Source organism: Dasypus novemcinctus, chromosome 22, assembly GCF_030445035.2.
Source record: "Dasypus novemcinctus isolate mDasNov1 chromosome 22, mDasNov1.1.hap2, whole genome shotgun sequence".
Taxonomy (NCBI): Eukaryota; Metazoa; Chordata; class Mammalia; order Cingulata; family Dasypodidae; genus Dasypus; species Dasypus novemcinctus.
Genome location: NC_080694.1, coordinates 58,212,225 through 58,235,536, shown reverse-complemented (window position 1 = coordinate 58,235,536; position 23,312 = coordinate 58,212,225). Strand labels below are relative to the sequence as shown.

Genomic DNA, 23,312 nt, shown 5'->3' with positions numbered 1-23,312 from the left:
AAATAGGGACATCTACAGGAACAGAAACCAGATTACTGCTTGCTTAGAATTGGATTGAAGGAGACAAGGGGGTTGGAGTTGATATCTAAAATTTATAAGATTTCTTCATGCGGTGATGAAAATGGTTGACCATGCTGTTGTAAAGATCTGTGAAAACATTTAAAATATTTAAATTGTACATTTTAAATATGTGAATTTTATTTTATCTTAATAAGTCTGTTTAAAAATACAGTTAATAAAAGAAAACACTTGAGTCAGTTGTTTGAAATCTCCTTTTAGGTGCACTATTTTTGAAAAGTTATGAATTGTGCTATGAGAATGACTTAAGTTTGAAAGACATTTTCTCTTATTGCTGCAAGGAGATTTTAAAATAAACGTATGTGTGCTTCCTTGAAATCATAAACACACATAATGGTTTCTTTCTTCTTGCTCTGTATTGCTTGCTTTTTGCAACTATAATCTTCCTAAGTAGGGGAGAACCCCTGTATCGTTTGAACAATGAAGGAAAATAGTAAAAATAGTACAGTGATGATGATGAGAAAGGAAAGAAAAGTGATGGGATTATGGAGTTGATTTGCTTTTCTGAATGAAGCATTGGTCTATCCATATGAATGTCCATTTCGGTCCACATGACAGCATTGTGGTGAGTTAAAATGGGTCCATATGACAGTACATTGGGGTTTCATAGGCTCATAATCACAGCCCACTGGGAGTTGGTCGATCCACTTGAAAAAACACCAGGTATTGGGCAACGAAAGGGGAGCATTCGGATAGGATTGTATGTCTAGATGACAGCATGTTGGGAGCTGCCTCTTGCATAGGACAGAACGTTGGGGAGTAAGCCTGCATGGGAGCACATTATGTGCCATTTTATTCACATAACAGCAATTTGGGTGTTGGAGTGTGCAAATGGTGGCATATTGAAAGGACTCTGCATGAGCATGACCACTGTAGAATTTGTCATTTCATTATATGGGCTGCTTACTCGCTACCTTGGCCCTAAGTAAACTGGGAGGTATGAGGTAAATGTGAGAACTGGTGCAGGCTGCTCTCAAGATGTCAAAATTGCAGGAGACTTTCTGGGGTAGATTTTTTTTCAAACATAAGAGGATTTACCTCTGTTATATTCTGAAGTCTGCCTTCGATAATCTGGCCAGAAGTGACTGATTCCCTAGATAAAAGATCCAGTCATTTGGCCTCCCCCACTTGAGCACCCAGTCTTGCTCAGAAATGCATCCACTTAGGATGGATTTCTGTTTGCTCTTCTTCTCTGTACACCTTCCTTAAGTCTAGAACCCCAGATATCCCTTCTGGCAACTTTGTGTACAAGTAATTCATTACCAAGCAAACAGACACCCTCTAGTATAATGTTTTTCATATAACAGGTTTTGAAAGTGAAGTTTTTACAGGCATAGTCCACATGGTACTGAGGGTGAACCATTTCAGAGTAAAATGACTGAACTCTCTCATTAAGGAAGGAAGTATTCAAGTGATATATAAGAAGTCATTACCTATTAAGAAACCTGTGTTTCCCATCTGCACTAGCAGCCAGGGTGGGGAACATTCCCATTTACAGGAGAACTACATTTATCTGACTCTAGCTACAGCCTATTCTTAACTAATGCTTCAGTCTCCAATAAAGTACTATCATTTCTGGAGATTCCAACAGGCAATTTAATATTATGTGCCTTGTATCATGTCCATGTCAATATTTTGTGTCAAATCAACAAGAAATGTTTTCCAGGATATTCATTTGATTTACCTCTTTTCGTTGCTTGGTACATGGGAATGGGAAATGCATGGCTTGGCCAATACCTCTACATGTTGAGAAATCTGGAGGTAATAGCAAATACACCAATTTCAGAATATATGGTTGTTGCTTAATTACACAATTGCACCAAAGTACTTGGGTTGGCCAATTACATCAGAGCACAGTATGAAATTTACAATGCCTCCAACTGCAGCATATAAAGAAATCCTGATAGCCAATAGTTAGAGGGCAAACCCATTCTGAACATCAGACTCAGAATTTGACTGTAAAAGTAGCAGAAAATCAAAGAAGGCTGATTTGAGCCCCAGCTAGTTTCTGATGCTAGAGTCAATTTCTGGGTAAGAGTGAAACTTCTCATCCTGCAGGGAGGGGTCAGTACCCGATGTTGGGGGATAGCACCACTTTTTGTGAGAAGACCATGCAGAAGACCATGCACTTGTTGCAGGTGAGACACTATTTGCCTAAGTGAGTTCTCTCCCTCAGTTTCTCTAATACCATCTAGACAAATCACTAAGTGAGGACCTAGCATGGTACAAATGGTGTACAACCATGCTGGGAAGGGATTATACACCAATAGGTGCAGGGACAAGAAGAGCCTGCCTGGAGTACGGAATGAGGATGCTGAGGGCAGAGCATAAGATTGGACAAGGAAGACTTTTTCAGTACAAAGATAGATTACCATGATTGATATATTATGTCATTTAATTCAAATGAGATTTCCCAAAATGGTCCACTCCTCCCATTTCATTGTATCAGAAACAATATTGCAACTCATGTGAAATAGCAGGGATTAATGCCATTTTTAAAGATTTAAAAGTACGCAGGGCTGATGGTCACTAACATATCCCCATTTGATTCACCAGTGTCGGCCCAGCAAAAATAGACTGCAGCTGATAGCTGAGGATCATCATAGAAATAATCCAACAGTAGATATGCTACAAGGCTTACCTTCATTCAACGTATGCTCTTTTGTGTGTGCTGTGCCACCTGGGAATTCCTTAACAGAGAAGATCAACATAGACTTTCTTAGCTGGTATACAGCTAATCACCTGTTGAATGTGTTCTTTAGAATAGTCATTAGAAAGGAGGATAAGAAGTTCACATTCACTTGGGATAGACAATAGAAGCCATTTCTAGTCACTCCAAGGACTATGATACTTCTCCTGTCCCTTTCAAATATATTCTGAAGGGATTTGATCAGCTGGAACATCCTATTGTCCCACTATGTACATGAAAAATCATGTTAATTGGACCAGAAAAGAAAGACATGGCAAAGATTCTGGATGCTCTGTAATGATATACACACTACTCAGAGCAGAAGACAAAGTCTACACAGTGTCAGGGACCTGGACAAAAGTGGAGTATTCATGACATCGTGGTCTGGCAAATGCCCTGAGATCCTCTCCAAGGTAAGGGACAAGGTATCACTTCTTGATATTCCTGCCACCATGAAAGAAAGAACCACAGTGTTAGGTAGAAAAAGGCATAAAACCCATCACATTTTATAGACAGCACATATCACAATTGGACACATTGCAATGTCCAGCTCAGATGACACAAGAGAGATGTGAGGTTTAAGTGGGGTCTCGAAAAATCAAGGTCTTGTAGGATGACCAAGGATCATTATCAGTGGCAGACTCCCATGTTGTCATACACAGGCATTAGCCAGTACAGTAGGAGAGTCAAAGCTCAGATCCCTGGGATTTTGCAGGAGGTCATGACAACGAAAACAATGCACATACTCCACTCACTAGGAAGCCCCAGATATGCTACCGACCCCCAGTAAAGAACAACATCTGACCAAGGGAGATGAAGCTACTCTGTGCCAGAGCTAGATTCTATCATCGAGGTGCAAGTTCAATAGACTCAGAAGCAATCCATTATGCAATGGAAACAGTTCATCTGGGATCTGATTTGAGCAGGTCCAGGGGGCACAAGAAACTTTCATGAACAGATAGCTGAGACCTCCATGCCATCCACCACTGTTGCACCACCTTTTACACTCTGGTTTTTTTCTATACAATCCCAGTTCACAATAGAAAATGGCATGATTTAATTGGAAAATCACCATTTTGCAGCATCAGGTGAAATGATTTACTAACAGCCACTAAAAAGTCTAGGTGAAAGGTCAATGGGAATCTTTGTTAATGGATAACTGCGAATGTCTGTACCCACTGATCAATCCTACCATCACTATGAGTGAGACAACCCGCTATCAAATTCTTCTGACAGATGGGTAGGAAATAACTAGTATCTCTCTATGGAGCATTCTTATACTGAATTGAAACCAGCATGTGTGTCTAACTAGCACCTTATGGGCTATAAGGGGATAAAGAATGAAATCAGATGGCACTAAAGAGAAGAAGTTTGTCAAGTCAATGATGAGACACTCTGTAAATAACCCTGTTCGGTTTTCTATTTCCTAAGTAATAGCAAACGAAAGTGAGGGAAGGGGTGGTGATAGAATAAGATTCATGAGACCCACAACAATTGGTTGCCATATGTGGATCCTGTTTAGATCCTGACTTTTTTAAAACCCTAGTATAAAAAGATAACCTTGAAGCAATAGAAAAATTGTCATAATGACTGGTTTATATGATAGTAAATGATTATCATTAATTAATTAGGAGTAACGATGGCTTAGAAACTTTCTATAAGCTCTCATCCATTAGATACTCATAGTGAACTAATTATAGGACAAATTACATTATGTCTTAGATTTGGTTAAAAATACTACAGAAAACATCGGTTGGATATATGAAAACTTGAGTGACAAAATACTGAGAATTGTTGAAGCTGGTTAATGGGCACTCAGTAATTTTAGTCTGTACTCCCTTTTTCTGATTATGGAAATTTCCATAATAAAATGTTAAATTAAAAAATTAGTAAGGAGAGACAGCAAGATGGTGGTGGAGTAAGGAAATCCTAGAGTCAGCTCCTGCTACAAGGCAGTTAGTAAATACCCAGAGCTCTATGGAGCTAGCTGAAGCACCTTTTTGGGGGTTTCAGGAGGCCAGAAGGGCATCCTGCAACATCCTTGAAGGAATGGAAGGAGACTGCCCTTCTGCAGAGAAGATTCTTAAGTCAAGGTTCCATGCCCCAGAGGCCGGTACCCAGCCCCCACTGGAGGCACAAGCCACCCCAGGAATTGTTCTGTGGCTGGAATTGAAAGTTCCACTTCCCCAAAACAGGGGAGGAAGAGACAATTGGGCACCACCTTCAGCTACTGATGAGTAAAATTCAGCACATTAAAATATAATCCTGAGAACAGCTAAAAATTTGAACCGGTCCAAATCAGAAAGAGGCCGGGACCGGGGCAAACCGAAAATCCCATTGCTGGTGAGACCAGCTTCTTTCCATTCAGGTCAGACTGCAGCTTTAGCCTAAGCTCCAGTGCCATCTCCAACAGGGAGGATGCTGCAGGAACCTGCACCAGCCTCTCAGGGAAATTACTGGCCAAGTCATGGATGCTGGTGATTATCCTGCTCTGGCACCAGGAAACGCCCCAGGAGCTGTTCTGTGACGGGAATTGGAAGCTCCATTTCCCAAAAACAGGGGGAGGATGTGACATTTGGCTGCCGATTTCAGCTACTGATTGGTGGACTAGGATATAACTAAGGAATAACCCTAGGAACAGCTGGGGTGTGAATTTGTCCAAGTCGGAAAGAGGCTGGTGGCCGCAGTTTTGACTCTGCATCCTGCCTGAGGGGAAGCCAGGCTGACCAAATATCACAGTTTCATGGGAACCGGATACTTTCATCCAGATCAGCCTGCAGCCCTAGCCTAGGCTTCAGTCCCCACCTCTGGCAGGGAGGAGCCTGGCTCGCTCTGCACCAGTCTATCCAGGTAACTGAGGGTACCTTTGGCTGGCACAAACTGAATAATCGGAAGTCTACTGGGGCAACTGCAGTCATCTTGGGCCTGCATAGATTGCTGCCCACATCTGCAGCAGCATCCATGCCCCAGGTAGGAGACAAAGGGGCATGAAGCTTCATCAGTCTCTGGGCAACTACAGTCTAGGCCTGCACGACTTGGATTATTCCACACAACTGTTATTCTGTCACTACCGCTGGGAAAGGAGAAAGTTGGGAAGAGCTTCATCAGTCCCTGGGGCAATGAGGCAGCTTGAACCTCCACAGTTTATAGCACCAATTACATCCTTGGCTCTGACTGCACAACCAGCAAGTAAGGAGAAAAATTGCACCCGAAATAAATACTCTAGTAATCCAGGTGCCAAGACACCAACGAAAATTACAATCCACACAAAGAAACAGGAAGATATGACCCAGTGAAAGGAACAAGATAAGCCTCCAGATGACATAAAGGAGTTGAGACAACTAATCATAGATGTTCAAACAAATCCCCATAATAAATTCAATGAGATGGCTAAAGAGATTAAGGATATTAAGAAGACACTGGATGACTACAAAGAAGAATTTGAAAGCATGCATAGAAAAATAGATTTTATGGGAATGAAGGGCACAATAAATGAAATTTTAAAAAAACAATGGAATCACATAATAGCATATTTGAGAGGCAGAAGAAAGGATTGGTGAGCTTGAAAAAATGACCTCTGAAAATGAACATACAAAAGAACAGATGAAGAAAATAATGGAGAAAATTGAACAAGGTCTCAGGGAAGTAAATGACAGCCAGAGAAGTGCAAACATACATATCATGGGTGTCCCAGAAGGAGAAGAGAAGGGAAAAGGGGCAGAAGGAATATTTAAAGAAATAATGGTAGAAAATTTGCTAACCCTATTGAAGGACCTAGATATCTATGTCCAAGAAGCATAATGTACTCCCATCCAAAAAAATCTGAAGAGACCGACTCTGAGACACAAACTAATCAGAAGGTCAAATGCCAAAGACAAAGACAGAATTCTGAGAACAGCAAGAGAAAAGCAATGCATAACATATAAGGGATGCCCAATAAGATTAAATGCTGATTTCTCACCAGAAACCATGGAGGCAAGAAGACAGTGGTCTGATATATTTAAGATACTATGATAGAAAAACTTCTGGCCAAGAATTTTATATCCAACAAGACTATCTTTCAAAAATGAGGGCAATATTAGAATGTTCACAGATAAACAGAAACTGAGAGAATTTCTAAGAAAGAGACCAGAATTTCAGGAAATACTAAAGGGTGTGCTAGATCCTCAAAAGAAAAGACTGGAGACAGAGGCCTGGAAGACAGTCTAGAAATGAAGATTATATCAATAAAAGAAACTAAAAGTGTCAAAAGAGTGGTGAAAATAAAATATGATAGATAAAACTCAAACTTGTTTTCAGAAAACTGTAACCCAATGTTAAAAGAAATCAAAAATCCTAAATAACTGGAAGAACATTCCATGCTCAAGATTGGAAGACTAAATACCATTAAGATGTCAATTCTACTCAAATTGATATACAGATTCAATGCAATCCTAATAAAAATTCCACCAGCATTAAAAAAAATGAAAATACATTTATCAAATTTATTTGGAAGAGTAAGCATTCCTGAATAGCTAGAAACATCACAAAAGGAAAAGAGTACCCTCATCTCCGGACTTTATACCATACTACCAAGCTGTAGTGGTAAAAACGGCATGGTACTGGCAAAAAAGACAGACACATAGACCAATGGAACCAAATTGATGGTTCAGAAGCAGACCCTCACATGTATGGTCAAGTGATTTTTGACTAGCCTGTCAAACCCACACAGTTCAGGCATAACAGTCCATTCAGCAAAGTGCTGCTGAAAGAACTGGATATCTATAACCAAAAGAATGAAAGAGAACCCCTATTTCACACCTTATCCAAAAATTAGGTCAAATGGATCAAAAACCTAAAAATAAAAGCAAGAACCATAAAACCTCTAGAAGAAATTGTAGGAAAATATTTTCAAGAACTGGTGGTAGGTGGTGGATTCTTAACGGAGATAAGAGGAGGACTGAGATGGACTACTAATGTTAATGTATGTAGAGTTTTAATTAGCTTTACTGTAAAAGTGTGGAAATGTATAGAATCGATGGTAACAAATTGTGAGTAATAGCTAGTTTATAAATGAGGATGTGGCTGAAAATGATAGTCTAGGGATGTAAATGCCAATTGACAGAATGCTAGAGAATAATCTAGGAACTAAACAGCACAGTAAGCCAAGAGGTTGATGAGAATTGTGGTTGACAGTACAGACGCAAGAGTGTCCTTTATAAGCTAGCAAATGTATATAACTACTGCAGGGTGTTAGGAACGCATTGGAAAAATACAACTGGAATGACCTGTGGACTGTGGTTAGCAGTTATAATATTCTTGCATCTGTGCCAAAGATATACTGTGTTGATAATGGGACAGTATGGAAAATGTGAGCCAAATGAATACCATGGACATGGTAACAATCCGATGATATTACCTAATCTGTAACAAATATTCCACCACAGTGTGCTGTGTTGATAGAGAGGTGTTGTTTGGAAATTCTGCACATGTGCATGATTGTTTTATAAGTTTACAACTTTTGTCCCAAAATATACATTTATAAAATAATAATAGGCGGGGTTGGGTAAAACACATCAAATATAAGATAAGGACTATAATTAGTAGTAAGATTTTGAATTAGCAGTAAGATTCTTTTGTAATTTGTAACAAACCTCTCACAACAATGCAAAGTGTTGGTGGAGGGTTGATGTATGGCACCTCTGTATGATGTTATGCATGTTTGCTTTGTAAATTCACAACTTTTACTATACACTTAATGGTTTATGTATGTTCATATATAAATCACGTAAAGATAATAATAGGGAGGGTTGGGGGAAAATACTTTGGTTAGTAATAACAGTTTGACAATGCTCTTTAATCATTAGTTAAATGTTTAACAACAATGTTGGTGTTGGTGGTAGGGTGAGTTATGAGAGTCCTGTATGATGTTATATATGTTTGTTTTGTAAGTTCACAACTATTACTATACACATATTGTTTATGTATGTTTGTGTGTGGGTGATATATTTCAATAAATTAATTTTTTTAAATTAGTAAGGTATCCAGAATCCAAAGCACTGATTTTGTAGTCTTTCAGTGTGGCAGAAAGCTTTAGGGCCAGCAAACAGAAAGATGGTTCAGTCTGGGAATAATCCAGGGACATTGACAGCAGATGGGAATGAAGTTTATTTAAAATGTAGGTACCCAGTACTTGCTAACTTCATGCTTTTGGTCAGTAAAAAGGGCCCTGTTGTGTCGAGTTTTCCAACAGGACAAACAGCACGAAAAGCCTGGAATAGGCAGAGGACTTTCAGCAGAGCCTGCACTTCTTAAAAAGAAAAACAAATAAAGAACCAGAAATCAACTTCCCTTGGGCAGATGGGTTATAAGTTTTCAATATTTCTTTAAAGAGAAAATAACCGCTTCCATTTATTGAGGATCTGCTATGTGCCAAGAGTATATTGGACACATTAGAAGCAAAATGAAAAATAGTAGTTAAAAATAATGCTTGAATAAATTATTTTTAGTGCAAAATTACGAATTTAAGGGTTGAGAGGTTCCTAACTGACAATACAATTGTCTTCTAAGATTTCCTATTTAGAAGTCCTCCCGGGCACTTGTAAAGACAAGTGGCTGGACCAGAAGAGCTTGTCGTGTTTGCAGAAACCACAGTACAGAGGACATGGCTTAAAAATGCACGTCTCCCTGAGTATGCTGATTGCCAGGCACACATGACCCTTAAGAGAGAGAAGAGCAAGAGAGGAGAGGAGAAGGGTAGAGAGGGGAGGGAAGGAGAAGTGGGAGGAAGGGAAGGAAGGGAGAGGAGGAGAGGGAAGGGAGAAGGCGAACGGGAAAGAGCTCTTTAGGGCATTTATAGGGCACTTAGAAATCATAGCATTTCCTATCAGAATAGCATAGTACATCTTAAGCCATCCTCAGGGGAAAAAATCCAGAGAAAAAATCCTGAGAGCATGTGTGGAGCCGCGGGCTCTACCACCCATTCAAGGAGTCCAGGGGTCCCCAATTAATGCAGCCATGAAGTTATCCGCAGATTCCCAGGAAGTTTCTAGCCCATCTGTGATTTTTGTCCTTTCTCTCGTCTCAGGAGAGGCAAGGCAAGGCTGAAAGTAAAGTTAAAAACTAAGCTTTTAACTATGCTATGCTGAGGTTAAAGAATTTAGCAAAAGATTTAACAGACTAGAATCAGCACCTCTGGAAATTGAGTATTTTGCAAAGTTGAAAAAGTCTTCACAGTGGAAGGACTCTTCTGTGTCCTGAATCAGGTTAGTCTTACTCTTGTACACTGGTAAGTGAAATTTTCTATCAGTTAATTCCCCCAGAGGACTTTATAGAGCCTTCCCTGGCAAAGAACTTACCAAAGACATTTAACAATTTGGGGAAATATTTTGGAAAAAAATATGCATACCTATCTTCAGAGCCTTTTCACATGGGAGAGAGGAAAGAAAGCATTCCTGGGGTGGAGGAAGATTGGGGAGTTGCATGGATACTAAAGAAAGAGAAGAGAGAGTGTGTGTGCGTGTAAGTGTGTGGCACTCGTGTACTTACAAGTGGTGTGGTGTGCCTGTGATGTGTATGCTGGGGGCCGTATGTGCATGCATGAGTGTGGAGGATGTGCAGGGTGTATGTGCTGAGTGTGATGAGGCCCATGGTGTGTGTAGTTTGCATGTGCTGTGTGTGGTGTTGTGAAGCATATGGTTTGTACATATATGGTGCATATGTGCAGTGAGCCTGAGTGATGGGGGTACATGTATATGTGCAGTGTGCGTATGCTTTGTGTATTGTGTGGTGTGCACCGTGTGTGTGTGTGTGATATGTGTATGTCTGGAAGTACACGGCAGCCTGTGCTGGGTTCCACAGTGTGCTAATGCTAGGAGAGCTGCCTCTTGAGACACACTTGACTGCGTGGACCTGCCGGCACTGATGGCTTCACTGTCACCCGTGACAGGTGAGCTCACGGGTCAAGGTCCAGGCTGCCCAGCGCCTGCCGCGCTGCCCTCTCTGTTCTCCGCCAGCTGGGCTTCCTTGCTGAGCTCCCAGCTGTCGGCTCTTTGGAGGATAAAATCTTTATTTTTCTTCTGCTTATGAAGGATGTTTTCACTGGATGTAGAAGTCTGGATTGGAAGAGGGGGTCTCATTGTTTGCTTCCTGCAGTTTTCAGGTTTTCGGTATACTTTTAAACAGCTAAAACATTTAAAAAGTGAAATCTCAAAGGGAGCCCATGATGGAGGTGACTGATAGGATGAAGCAAGTTTCCCTCTGGAGCATGTCTGACTCAGGAGGAGTGCGGGACAGTGGAGGCATAATTCCCTCGCACGTTTTGCTGACATCGATGTCTTTTGCCTCTCAGTGGATGGAGACAAACCCTCTGGGAAGAAGAGAGCAGCTGCAGCCCGTTTCCAAATGGAGGACCAGCGACCTCCCCCAAAAGGTAACACTCTTCTCTGCCCATCTCATGGGGTTTCTTCTGCTCATTATGACCTCACAGATTCCATATGAGGATTTTCCAAGGAAACACGTCAGTGTCTTCGAAATGTTCAGGAAAGGAGGAGGGAAAATAGTACTGCTATGGTTTTCCAGCAGAAGAAACTTAAATGAAAGTAGCCATGTGCCCTGGCTCCTCACACTTTTAAAAAATGTTTCCATGTTTCTACACTTGTCTGTGTATCACTTGGAGGTGAATATAGAAAGAGATGGTCTATTACTGTGTCATTTCAAGCGACAGGAGCCAGATCAGGGGAGGGAAATGAGACAGGATCAATGGTCTTGAGTCCTCGCATCTTTGGACAAGAGTCTGAACACTTTGGCTTTCACTGACCATTTTTTGAGAGAAACTTTCATCTTAGGCAGGTGAGGGGAAGGACATAGGGTAATTACCACTATTGACTCAGAGTCGTGTCCCTGCCACAGGGGACAAAATCCCAGAGAAGAAGTGTGGAGCAATGGGCTAAATACCTTGGCAATTTATACAGAGAGGAGTAATCTAATTTTATATTTCTTCTTGCATCAATTTTGATTTTTAATTATTTTATATTTTTTTTATTTTCCATTTTATGTGGTTTCAAGTTTATATATACACATACATATATGTTTATATATAATAGTTTTTCTATATATCATTGATTAGCATTTTTTAACATCTCTTTCCTCTTTTTGGCTCTTCGGATTTGTTCCTTTTCCAAGCTTTTGAAATCTTTCCCCTTTTCTGATAATCGTATTTCATGATACACATTTTGCTCTAACTGAAATCGATGAGTTTGACATGTAGTATTTTAATATTATTCATTTTCAAGCACTTTAGAAATCCCTATGGTTTTATTTTTATTTTAAAACTTAATTAGAACTAATTTGTGGTCTTCCTTGAGCAATGTGGAGAAGAGAAGTGAACAAAAGTCAGAGGCCACCCCTAGGCAGTCACTGGACCATGACTTCCAGCCCTCCTCTGCCCTTCCTAGGGATTTCTTCTCCATCCCCCTCCAAATCATGGCCTTATGCTCTCTACCAGCTGTTTTCATGAGGTGTCTGGTAGCTCTCCAGGTCTAGTCTCCTTTTTCCTTTGGAGGGTTGTGTTTTGGAATCTTTGGGGGAGGCTATACTGAATGTTTATTTGTATCTGTGTGTCCATATGTGATTCCATTTTAAACATGACTCCTTGGTTTGAGATGTTTTAAGATTGCCCAAGTACAGTGAATTAAGTTTGCAAAGCAAAGCAAGGGCTGGCTGGTGGCAAAGATTTCTCAGGGGCTTTGCTCCTCTTCCTTCAGCTCACTTCCAAGGTTCACACAGGGCCAAATTTTTAAGTTGTCCCAGGTATGGTTGGGGGTCCCTGTAGGGCTTAGGTATCAAAATGTTTGAGAGGATTCCCACTCAAAAACTCCATTGTCAGATCCCTGGGTTTTCATTTGTGATGTTGCTATGCCCAGGGTGGTAAAAAGGAAACCTTAGACCAAATGTCCTTCAAGCAAATCTGCATCAGCTGCTCAGTGCTATGTCTGAGGACCCATCTACACTAGGCCGTTTCCCTGGATGTTTTGTTTTTTTCTGCCAGATCACCCATGCTTTTAATGAAGTGTGAAGTTTAAATACATCTTATCTAATGTATTTTCTTTTAGACCTAATACTTGTTTTCAATAGGAGTACAATCCAGCAAAAGTTAAGCAGGTATTCTATCAATGCTGAAGGTCTAAAAAGAATATGGAATTGAATTTATGAGATGTGAATATGATCAGGCTTTTACTTTTAGATTTTCTTCATTAACTAGGAGAACTCGATCATGTCATTAAAAAAAATAGAATTGTGTCAAAATTCAGTTCAACAGAAACCCTAATAAAATACCCTCAAATATATAAGACAAAATATAAAAAGCAATAAAAAATCACAAGTAAATACATTAGCAAAATAACCCCAGCAATTTACAAAAACATGAAAAAACACACCAATACTAAATTGGGGCTGTCCCACGAATGAAAGAGCTGATAATAGGAAATATATAAATGCCATTAAAAACAAATTAAATACAAGAAGAAAATGTGTCATCATCTCAATAAATACAGAAAAATCTTTTTATCAAATGTAATGCTCATTCACAAAAACAGACCCCTTCATTGACTATGAATGTGTGGAAGGCAGAATTCTGAGATGGCCTCCCAAGATTCGCAACTTCTGAGGTACTCAGGGTAGAACTAAGAATAGAGAGACTAGAACTGGATGCCCAGAGAATGGAGCCAAGAGCCACAAAGGATTAGTTGCATGCCCCAAGAAAAATCCAATATTAGTCTGGCTGGACTTCAAAACTCTTAGAGATTAGTTGACTCCTTTTATTCCCCATTTCCCCACATTTTGAAGTAGAATGTCTGTATTAGTCAGGGTTGTCTAGGGAAACAGAGCTGACAGGAGAGATCTGTAAATAAGTAAGACTGTATAAAATTGTTTCATGCAACCATGGGGATGCACAAATCTAAATTCCCTGCTAACCAGGGATTTCTCCTGAGTTCCCCAGGAGAACTGGCTGTCTGGAGTAGAGATGGGAATTCTCTCTCTGAATGCTGAAATCACTTCTCCTTTTAATGCCTTCATCTGATTGAACATGACATCACTCGCTGCTGAAGGCAATCCCCTCAGTTGATTGTAGATGTAAGTAGCCATACATGCCATCAACTTATTGATGATTAAGGTCCATGAAAAGCCCTTGTATTACACTTAGACCAGTGCTTGCTTGACCAAACACCTGGGCAGCATTACCTGGCTGAGTAGACACATTAGCCTAACCACCATAGTCTACCCCTTGTTAACCTGGCAGCCATACACATCACCTTTAAGCATACTTAACCTCTAAATAAAAACAATAACGGATATATATATATATATATATACACTTTTTTGCCTAACAATACTCAAATGTCCTGAATGCAACCAGAAATACAGTATTTCAGTACAGTAAAATACAGAATAAGGTGCAAGTCCTTGGTAAAATTCACTCTTAAATTTATGTCAGATGATAAAGTGAAAAGATAGGGAAATAAAGATACTCATTTTATGTACATATACAAACATACTCATAACAAAACTACAAAGTACTATTCATAACCGTTATAGTCCTCGTTTCTGTAGATGGTTGTAGCAGTTTGACATTATTTTATGAATCCCTGAAAGAAAAAGATTATGTTGGTAAAGCAATCTATTCCTCTGGATGTGAAACCCTTTGATTGCATTAAATTCAGATGAAGTGTCTTTTAATAGATTATCTGTTAATATTGAGTTAGGACTTTTTGTTGTTATCGGGGCAGAGTATGGGAGGAAGAGGGAGCAGAACTTATGGGAATGCCTTATATTTAAAATGTATCATGCATATAATCTAAAGTTCCTTTAAAAATACAAAAAAAAATTAAAAACATAAACAAAATAAAGTAAAATAAAATAAAATAGACATGAGACAAAGTACTTGGAAAACAGGCTCAATTTTCTGGGTCACTTGAGTTGGGATTATATTTCAGTGGCTAAAATCAGTTGCACATATTCCTATTGTAGCACAGTTTCTGAAAATCCATTATGTATAATACTGCTTTGAATTCCTACCTAGTGCTCCAAATTCCGAGTGGCCCTTCCTAAAGCTTACCTGTGTCTTGACCCCAGCTGGGTTAACTATCGCTGTTTCTCATTATTTTGCCCAGTTCCAGGTTTCTGTTCCTACCGTTATGGATTGTCCTTCCTCCTGCACGTCTGCAATCTAGTGGTCGTAGCACAGAGCATGTCTCTGAGCCTCACGATGGTGGTGATGGTGAACGGCACGGAGCCACACAGTGTGACCAACTTCTCTGCAAACCAGCTCCCAGCTCATGTTAGGGTATCACAAAAATACTATCCACGGTAAAAAATTTAAAATCCTGTCGTCCTTATTTGTGCAGAGACTAAGCATTACTATATTTAACATGAGACAATTACAATTAGAAAGCTAAGCTCATGTCTTGATTAGCCTTGCTGTAAGGATCTTAAGTAAACGTGACCTATGATTAAAATATGCCTCACAGTTTAGGAAGGGCTTTGTTGTGTGACTTCTATATCAAGAAGAATAAAACCCAAGATTTAAGGCTATTTTAGAATCCAGAAGCTTGAGAAAGAGAAAAAGGGAAAGTATTTTAAGCCAGAAATAGAAGGTAAAGACACATTCTTTTTGTTTAAGTTTTTAAATATGCAGTGTATTTACATGTTCCATTAATCTCGTATCTGGAAAGTAATGTATTGTTACTCATCAGAAAATGTATGTACTGGAAAAAATAGAAATGGGTAGAAGGGATTTTTTTTTTTACTATATTCCTCCTGTATTCCATTATGATTATAAAAGCAAATATGAACATATTTTCTTATTTTCACCCCCCTTTTACATTGATAACATACTAGCTGTGATGTGCTGCATCTTGGTTTTATTTGTTGTATAGAAAATGCTTTTATCATTTCACTCCCAATTACCATGTAAGATGTGACCTGGAACTTATTTTACATCCTGTTTTCTCTCTTTTTTTCATTTGACTTTTTGTTAGTTGAATTATTTCTACATTGTAAAAGTATATAATGATTATATAAATTCTATTACCTTTATCCCACTACGGTTTTAGTCTCAGATCTATAGTTAAATGTATGCTCTTCCTTTGGTGATATTGTCCTACATCACCCAAGCTTTTGTTAACTAAAGCTTGTACTTATGTAAATTCCTCAGGAAAACTAGTGGGTGCAATATTGACTACACTTGTTTGACCTTGACACTTAAAGGACAAACTGGCTGGAAACAAAATCTTAGGCTTCTGAACACTTTCCCTGAGTTACTTGAAGGTGTTGCTGGGCTATTTGTGTTTCTCCACTGTTTTCTGACAGTGAATTTTACCATTAAGAATTCTCTTGCCAACTGATATTTTCCCTTGGTCTTTTGATTTCACTCAGTTATACTGTGTAAGTCAATCTTCTGAGGTTTCTGGGAATAATCCATCCTGGCACACTATTTTCTCTCCGATATGGGCCTATTAAACTAAAAAGACAAGTCATATGCCCTAACACTCCCAACACAAAAGGATGGGTCAAGTGTAGGGCTATAATTATAGACATATGAATTCAAAAAGGAGGAAGATGGAGAATTAAAAAAAATGAGAGTGTCTCTTCCAAATATAGAGTAAACTTCTTTTTATTGATTTTCCATTTTTGGACAAAACGAAGTAACAGCGACTGGATTACTTCCCACCTTAAACCTCCAAGAAACAAGGAAAATTTATGGTAGGGTGGTATTCAAGACAATGGATGAAGCAGTTTGGCACTGTTTATGAATTCCAAAAGGAGATATTAGATTGTGTTTGTAACCTGGTCTGTTCTTCTGGGTGTATTAGATTGTATTAGACACAGAGTTTTCACTACTGGATTAAATTATGATTAAGAATTTGACTGGGCCACGTCAGGACAATGCTGAATCCTTGTGCCCTGATGGGCAGGGATTCACAGAGAAAACATAGGCAGAGGAGAGAGTTTGAGTTTTTGATGCTGGAGCCCTGGGAAGTAAATAGAGAGAGGAAGAACACAGAGGAAGAGAGAAAGCTGCAGCTGAGCCCAGAGAAAATCAAGCCATGGGGAGAGAGATGAGCCCTGGAAGAAATACGAGCCTGATAGTCTACAGCTGACTTTGTGGAGACACAGAGCTGCTGAGATCAGAAAGAAACAAGCCCCTGGGAGAGTGATGAGCCTATGCCAGGCTACAGCTGTGATCAGAAGAAGCTGGGTCCCTGGAGCCTTAAGAGGAAGGAGGAAGGCTGAACCCTCGCAGATACTGCCAGATGGCAATAGATTGTGTCAACAGATGGCAACAGATTTTGAGTGAGAATGTTATCTCTTATGGTACCCTGATTTGGACTCTTTACAATCTGGTAACTGTAAACTTCTACCCTTTATAAATACCTACAGATTTCTGGTACTTTGCATCAGCGTTCCTTTGACTGACTAATAACTGGACATTGGGTAATAAAGAATAGTGATTGATAGAAGAAGGGAAACAAATGAAGAATACTCTTGGATGGCCCCAGATTACCAACTTGAGAGGTTTCCAGGCCACAACACAAACCAGTAGGACCCAAGCAGACCCCACTGGCATCCCTAAATTGAGGAGATTGAGTTGACGGTTCAGGGAGGCCAAGGCAGCTAGGATTTGCAGGACAGGGTACACTGAAAAGGAAAGAGCTCTCCAGACAGAAAACCCTGAAAATTCATAGAGCATACCATAGAATGTTTAACAGAACACGGATCTATATATGCATATGAGGAAAGTCTGAGACTGAAGAAAGAACGAATCACAATGCTTAGATGTAGAATGACCAGTGCTCCCACAGAGTTGGAAGTAATACAGTCCCCCAGCCACTTTGACAAAGCTACTGATTCACAGGGCACTGTGTGTAATAAACAGAAGGGTCTTGCTCACTATTGCAGATTAGTTCTAGAATGAAGACTCCACCAGATCTACCTAATAAAGACCCAAAAGAACCAAACTGTTTCAGAATAGCTTAACTGAATCACAGGGGGGAAAAGCATAAGAATATAGATAAGAATACAAAAGTATTCAGCATCAACAAGATAAAATCCACATTGTATAGAATCTAATAAAAATGTTATCAGACACATAAAGTGGGAAAACATAATCCAAAATGAGGAGAAAAACCAATCTTTTGAAACTGACTTAAAACAAAAGCAGGAACTAAGAAGTAGCCCAAAAATGCATTTTGAAAAGTAACTACATTCAATGATGACAGGCTGAAGACATTCCCCTAATATCAGGAATAAGAAAAGGGCGTCTGATTTCACCATGACCATTAAACATTGGAATGGAAGTTCTAGCCAGAGAAATTTGCAAGAAAAAGAAATAAAAGGCATTTGAATTTGAAAGGCAGAAGTAAAATATCTTACATAGCTTACATGATCGTACACATAGGAAACTAAAAATCATAAAAGAATCCACAAGAAAACTATTAGAGCTAAAAAGCTAAAGAACACATTTAGCAAATTTGCAAGTTAAAAGATTTACATGCAAAACTCAGTTGTTTTTCTATACACCAAAAATGAGCAATCAGACATGAGAATTAAGAGAAAATTCCATTTACAATAACATCTAAAAGAAGAAAAATTTTAGGTATAACTTTAACCAAGGATGTGGAGATTTAAATACTGACAAATACAAACACTGTTGGAAAAAATTGAAGAAGACCTAGAGAAATAGAAAGGCATCCATAAGGATTGAAAGACAATATCATTAAGATGGCAATACCACCCAAAGCCATATGCAAATTTAATACAATCTCAATAAATGTTTAGCCACATTTATGTAAAAATGGAAAAGATGATTCTCAAATTCAAAAAGAATTGCAAGGAGCCTGAATAATCAAAACATCTTGAAAAATAAGAAGTTGGTCTCACTGATTTTAAAACTTACTACAAAGCCATATAATCAAAACAGTGTGGTAGTTGCATAAGGATAGATATATAGAACAATGGAATATAATTGAGAATTTAAAATGAATTCATATAGCCATTAGCCATCTTATTTCAGCAAGTGTGCCAGGAAAGGGGAAAGAATAGTCTCTTCAAAAAAATGGTGTTGGAAAACAAGATACTCCCATGCAAAAGAATGATATTGGACCCCTACCTTACACCCTATATCAACATTAATTGAAAATGGACAAAATACCAAAACTCAGGAAACAAAACCTTAAAACTCCTACACAAGTACATAGAGGAAAACCTCATGACCTTTATATTTCACAATGATATCTTATATAATGGCAAAACAAAGAGCAACAAAAGAAAATTAGATAAAATGGACATTATCAAAATCAAAAATGTTTGTGCATCACAGAATTTTATCAAGGAAGTGAAAAGACAACCTAGAAAATGGAAGAAAATAGTTGCAAATCATATCTCTTATACAAGTTTAATTTCCACAATTTATAAAGAACATTTACAACTCAACAATAAAATGACAAACCCAATTTAAAATGGGCAGAGGATCTGAAGAGACATTTCTCCAAAGAAGAAATGTAATGGACCAATAGTTCCATGAAAAGATGCTCAACCAGAGACATGAGCAGACATCCACACACCGATGTTCATAGCAGCATTATTCAATATTGCTAAAAGTGGAAAAAACACAGTTGCCCATCAGCTGATGAATGGATAAACAAATTGTGGTATATACACACAACAGAATATTATGCAGCTGTTAGAAGAAATGAAGTCATGAATCATAAGACAACATGTATGACCCTGGAGGACATTATGTTGAGTGAAGCAAGCCAAATCCAAAAGGACAAGTACTGTATGACTGCACTATTATGAAATAAATTTATTGTGCAAACTCATGGAGTTAATAATTAGAATAAAGGTCCCCAGAAAATAGAAGGAGGATAGCCAATGGAAATCAGAGGGTTCATCTGTATAGAATTGTTAAAAAAGGTGTTTGTTAAGCTTTGGAAATGAATAGAAATGGTGAAAGCATATCATGGTGTTTGTAAATAACAGTGTTACTGTATGGGTATGACAGTGGCTGAAAGTGAAAGTCCAAAGTCATGCATATTACTAGATGGAATGCTAAAAGTTGTAATATGGACTGTACAAGATAGTAAAACCTCATGTAAAACATGAATTTGGGTAACATTGCATATATAAGAGCTTTTACAAAATATAACTACAAATATACTAGAAAGAGTGAAAAGAATAACAGCTAGTACAGCAGCAGAAGCATAGAGAGATTGAGAGGTGATGAGTTTTGTTTTTATTATTATTATAATTATTGGAGTAATGAAAGTGCTCTAAGAATGATTGACATGATGAATGCACAAGTATGTGATTGCACCCGGTGCCACTGACTCTACTTTGGATGGATTTGTGCTTTGTTAGTGTGCATCAATGGGTATTAATTTGTTGAGAAAAAAATAAACTGGGAACGAAAAAGAAAAAAGTTGCTCAATATCATCAGTCTTCAAGGAAATGCCAATCAAAACCACAATGAAATATCCTTTCATACTTACTAGGATGGCTATTATCTTTTAAATGGAAAGTAGATATTGATGAGGATATGGAGTAATTGGAGCCCTTATTCAATGTAGGTGGGTATGTAAAATGGTGCAGTCACTGTACAAAACAGTGCAGTGATTTTCAAAAAGTCACATATAGAATTGTCAAATGATCTGCCAAGACAAATGGAGGAAAAGCACATGAAAAACGTTCAGTATCACTGTCTATTAGGGAAATGCAAATCAAAACATTAAGATACCATCTCACACCTCATATTATGGCCATTATTTAAAAACAAATACAAAAACAGAAAACTACGTGTGCTGGAAAGGATGTGGAGAAATAGTCACATGCTTTCATTGTTGGTGGGAACGTAGAATGGTGCAGCCTCTGTGGAAAACAAATTGACCATTCCTCAGGAAGCTAAATATAATATAGAACTGCTATATAATGTACCAATACCTCTACTAGGAATATACCCAGAAGAACTGAAAACAGGTCATAAACAGACTGATTTGTACACCAATTTTTATAGCAGCATTATTTACCATTTCCAAAAGATGGTGACAACACAACTGCCCTACAACTGATGAATGGACAAACAAAATGTAGTGAAGAAGGATGGTCCAATAATGAGCACTTGATACTGATGCCTAGGCTTATGAGCCATTTTGCCTTAAATTTCAACTAGGCGTAGAGCTGCAGGGTACTTAAAGGTTACCTCCTGAGAGCCTCCACTTTACTCACATGTGGGCTCTCTCTAAGCCAAAATCAGCATGTAAATGCATTACCTTCTCCCCAGCAAAGGGACATGACTCCTGGGGATGAGCCTCCCTGGTGCCAAGGGATTACTACCAATCACTAACTGGTGATGCATAAGAAAAAGACCTTGAATAAAATGGAAAATGGTAAAGACAAATTAGTTTATATGGCTAAGGGTCTTCAAAAAAGAGTTGGGAGGTCATCAGAGGGGTTTTGCTTATGCATCTCTCTGCAGGATCCCACAGACAGTCAAAGTAGCTACAACCCCAGGTACTGGTGCTCTTGAAGGCTACAGAGACTCACAGGTTCTATGGTCATGGCAGACCACTCTGGAGTTCATTGTCTTGTCATTGGGCCCTAGTCTGGAATTTGTGTTCCTGAGTGTGATGGAGTTGGACTCAGGTGTGACCTGTTTACACATGCCTCTTCTATCACTTTTACTGAATATGTGGGTGACACTGAGATTGGTGTATATTCAGGAGACTTGAATCTCTGGACTGGCCATGTGCCAGCTGGGACCTGAGCCTGAGCAGAATTGCAACTCCTAATCTCTTGATCATTGGATTTACCTAGGTCAGCTGATAGGAAGGTGAAGATGTTCAACCACCACACCAGGAAACTGAGAATGCCTACAACTGAAAGCAGGAGAACCATATCCATCAACCACATAGGATCTAAGCCCCCTCTCAATATAGAAGTGGAGTGGACATCACAATCCCAGATTCCACTGGTTGGAGGAATAAAATATGGATTAGAGTAGGCTTACTGGTATTCTACTATAGAACTATTGCGACTAGTAATGGAAGAAATCGTATCACTGATGTGGAGAAAATGGCCATGGTAGTTACTGAGGACAGGGAGAAGGAAGAACAGATTGATGTAGGGACATTTTCGGGACTTGGAGTTGTCCTAAATGATACTGCAGGGACAGATGCTGGACATTATATATCCTGCTGTAACCCACTGAGTGGATTGGGTGAGAGTGTAAACTACCATGTAAACTATTACCCATGCAGTGCTGCAATGCTCCAAAATGTACTCCCCTAATGCAATGAATGTGCCACAGTGACAAAAGAGGTTGTTGATGTGGGAGGAGTAGGGGTGGGTAGGGTGTGGGTTATATGGGAATGTCTTATATATTTTTTTAATTGAAGTATATCATTCATACAAGAACACATGTAAACAATAAGGGTATAGTAAAGATTGTGAACTTACAAAATAAACATACATAACATCACACAGGGGTCTCATATATCACCCCTCCACCAACTCTTTGCATTGGTGTGAAATATTTGTTGCAAACTATGCAAGAGCATTATCAAAATATTACTACCAACTATATTTCTTATCTTACATTTGGTGTATTTTTAATGTAACATCTTTTGTGATCTAGGTATCTTCAAAAAACACAGTAAAAAATAAACCTTTTTAAAAAATGATCTATATATAGGTTGGAATACTATGCTGCTCTAAGAAGAAATGGAATTGCAACACAAATGACAACATGGATGTAGCTTGAGTTCATTATACTGAGTGAAATAAGCCAGACACTAAGGACAAATATTGTATGGTCCCACTAATATGAAGTACATACGAAAAATAAACACATGAAGTTAAAATCTAGCATATAGGTTACTAGGAGATAGGATGAGCGCTGAGAATGAGTACTGATGCTTAATGTACATAGAATTCTTAACTATCTTGGAAGAGTAGAGTTAATGGTAACCCATTATAGTGAGTATAACTAACACGGCAGGTTTATGAATGTGGTTGTGGCTGATAGGAGATAGTCTAAGGGCATAAATGTCATTTGGAAGAAAGCCAAAGGAATAATTTAGGGAATGAATAACCCCATGAACCCAGAGGCGGATGAGGATTGTGGTTAATAGTACATATACAAGAATGTTCTTCTATGAACAAAAACAAATGTATGCCTCTATAACAAGGCAGTAAGAATATAGTGGTGCAAGGGAAAATACAATTAAAATACAATTAATGTATTGAGATTAGAATTGTAATATTCATGCTCCAGTGTTAAAAGTTACTGTATCAGGGCTAATGACCAATAATAGGGGGGTATGCGATTTTTTTCTTTTGAACTAAGGAAAGTGTTCAGTTCAAAAATTTATTGAGGTGATGACTGCTCATCTCTGTGATGATAGTAAGAGTCACTGAGTGTACATAGATGGATAGCACATGGCATGAGATTGTATAACACATTTTGGATAGCTAGTACAAGGCATGGGATTGTATAACACAGTGAACCATG

General features: G+C 38.7%; 1 protein-coding gene and 1 long non-coding RNA gene across 3 annotated transcripts in view; one reads left to right on the top strand and one right to left on the bottom strand.

The window, feature by feature from the left end:
* LOC139437311 (uncharacterized) overlaps positions 1-23,312 on the bottom strand; it is a 211,341-nt gene that overhangs the window by 55,726 nt on the left and 132,303 nt on the right. The gene's annotated exons all lie outside the window — the stretch shown is intronic.
* The window catches only part of LOC101410882 (sodium-dependent phosphate transport protein 1-like), a 35,752-nt gene continuing 22,396 nt past the window's right edge, over positions 9,957-23,312 (top strand). Inside the window, exons 1-3 of the mRNA XM_012518498.3 lie at positions 9,957-10,011; positions 11,097-11,177; positions 14,917-15,089. Of these exons, the coding sequence (XP_012373952.3) occupies positions 11,150-11,177; positions 14,917-15,089 (201 nt within the window). The 5' untranslated portion in view covers positions 9,957-10,011; positions 11,097-11,149. The remainder of the gene's footprint in view (positions 10,012-11,096; positions 11,178-14,916; positions 15,090-23,312) is intronic.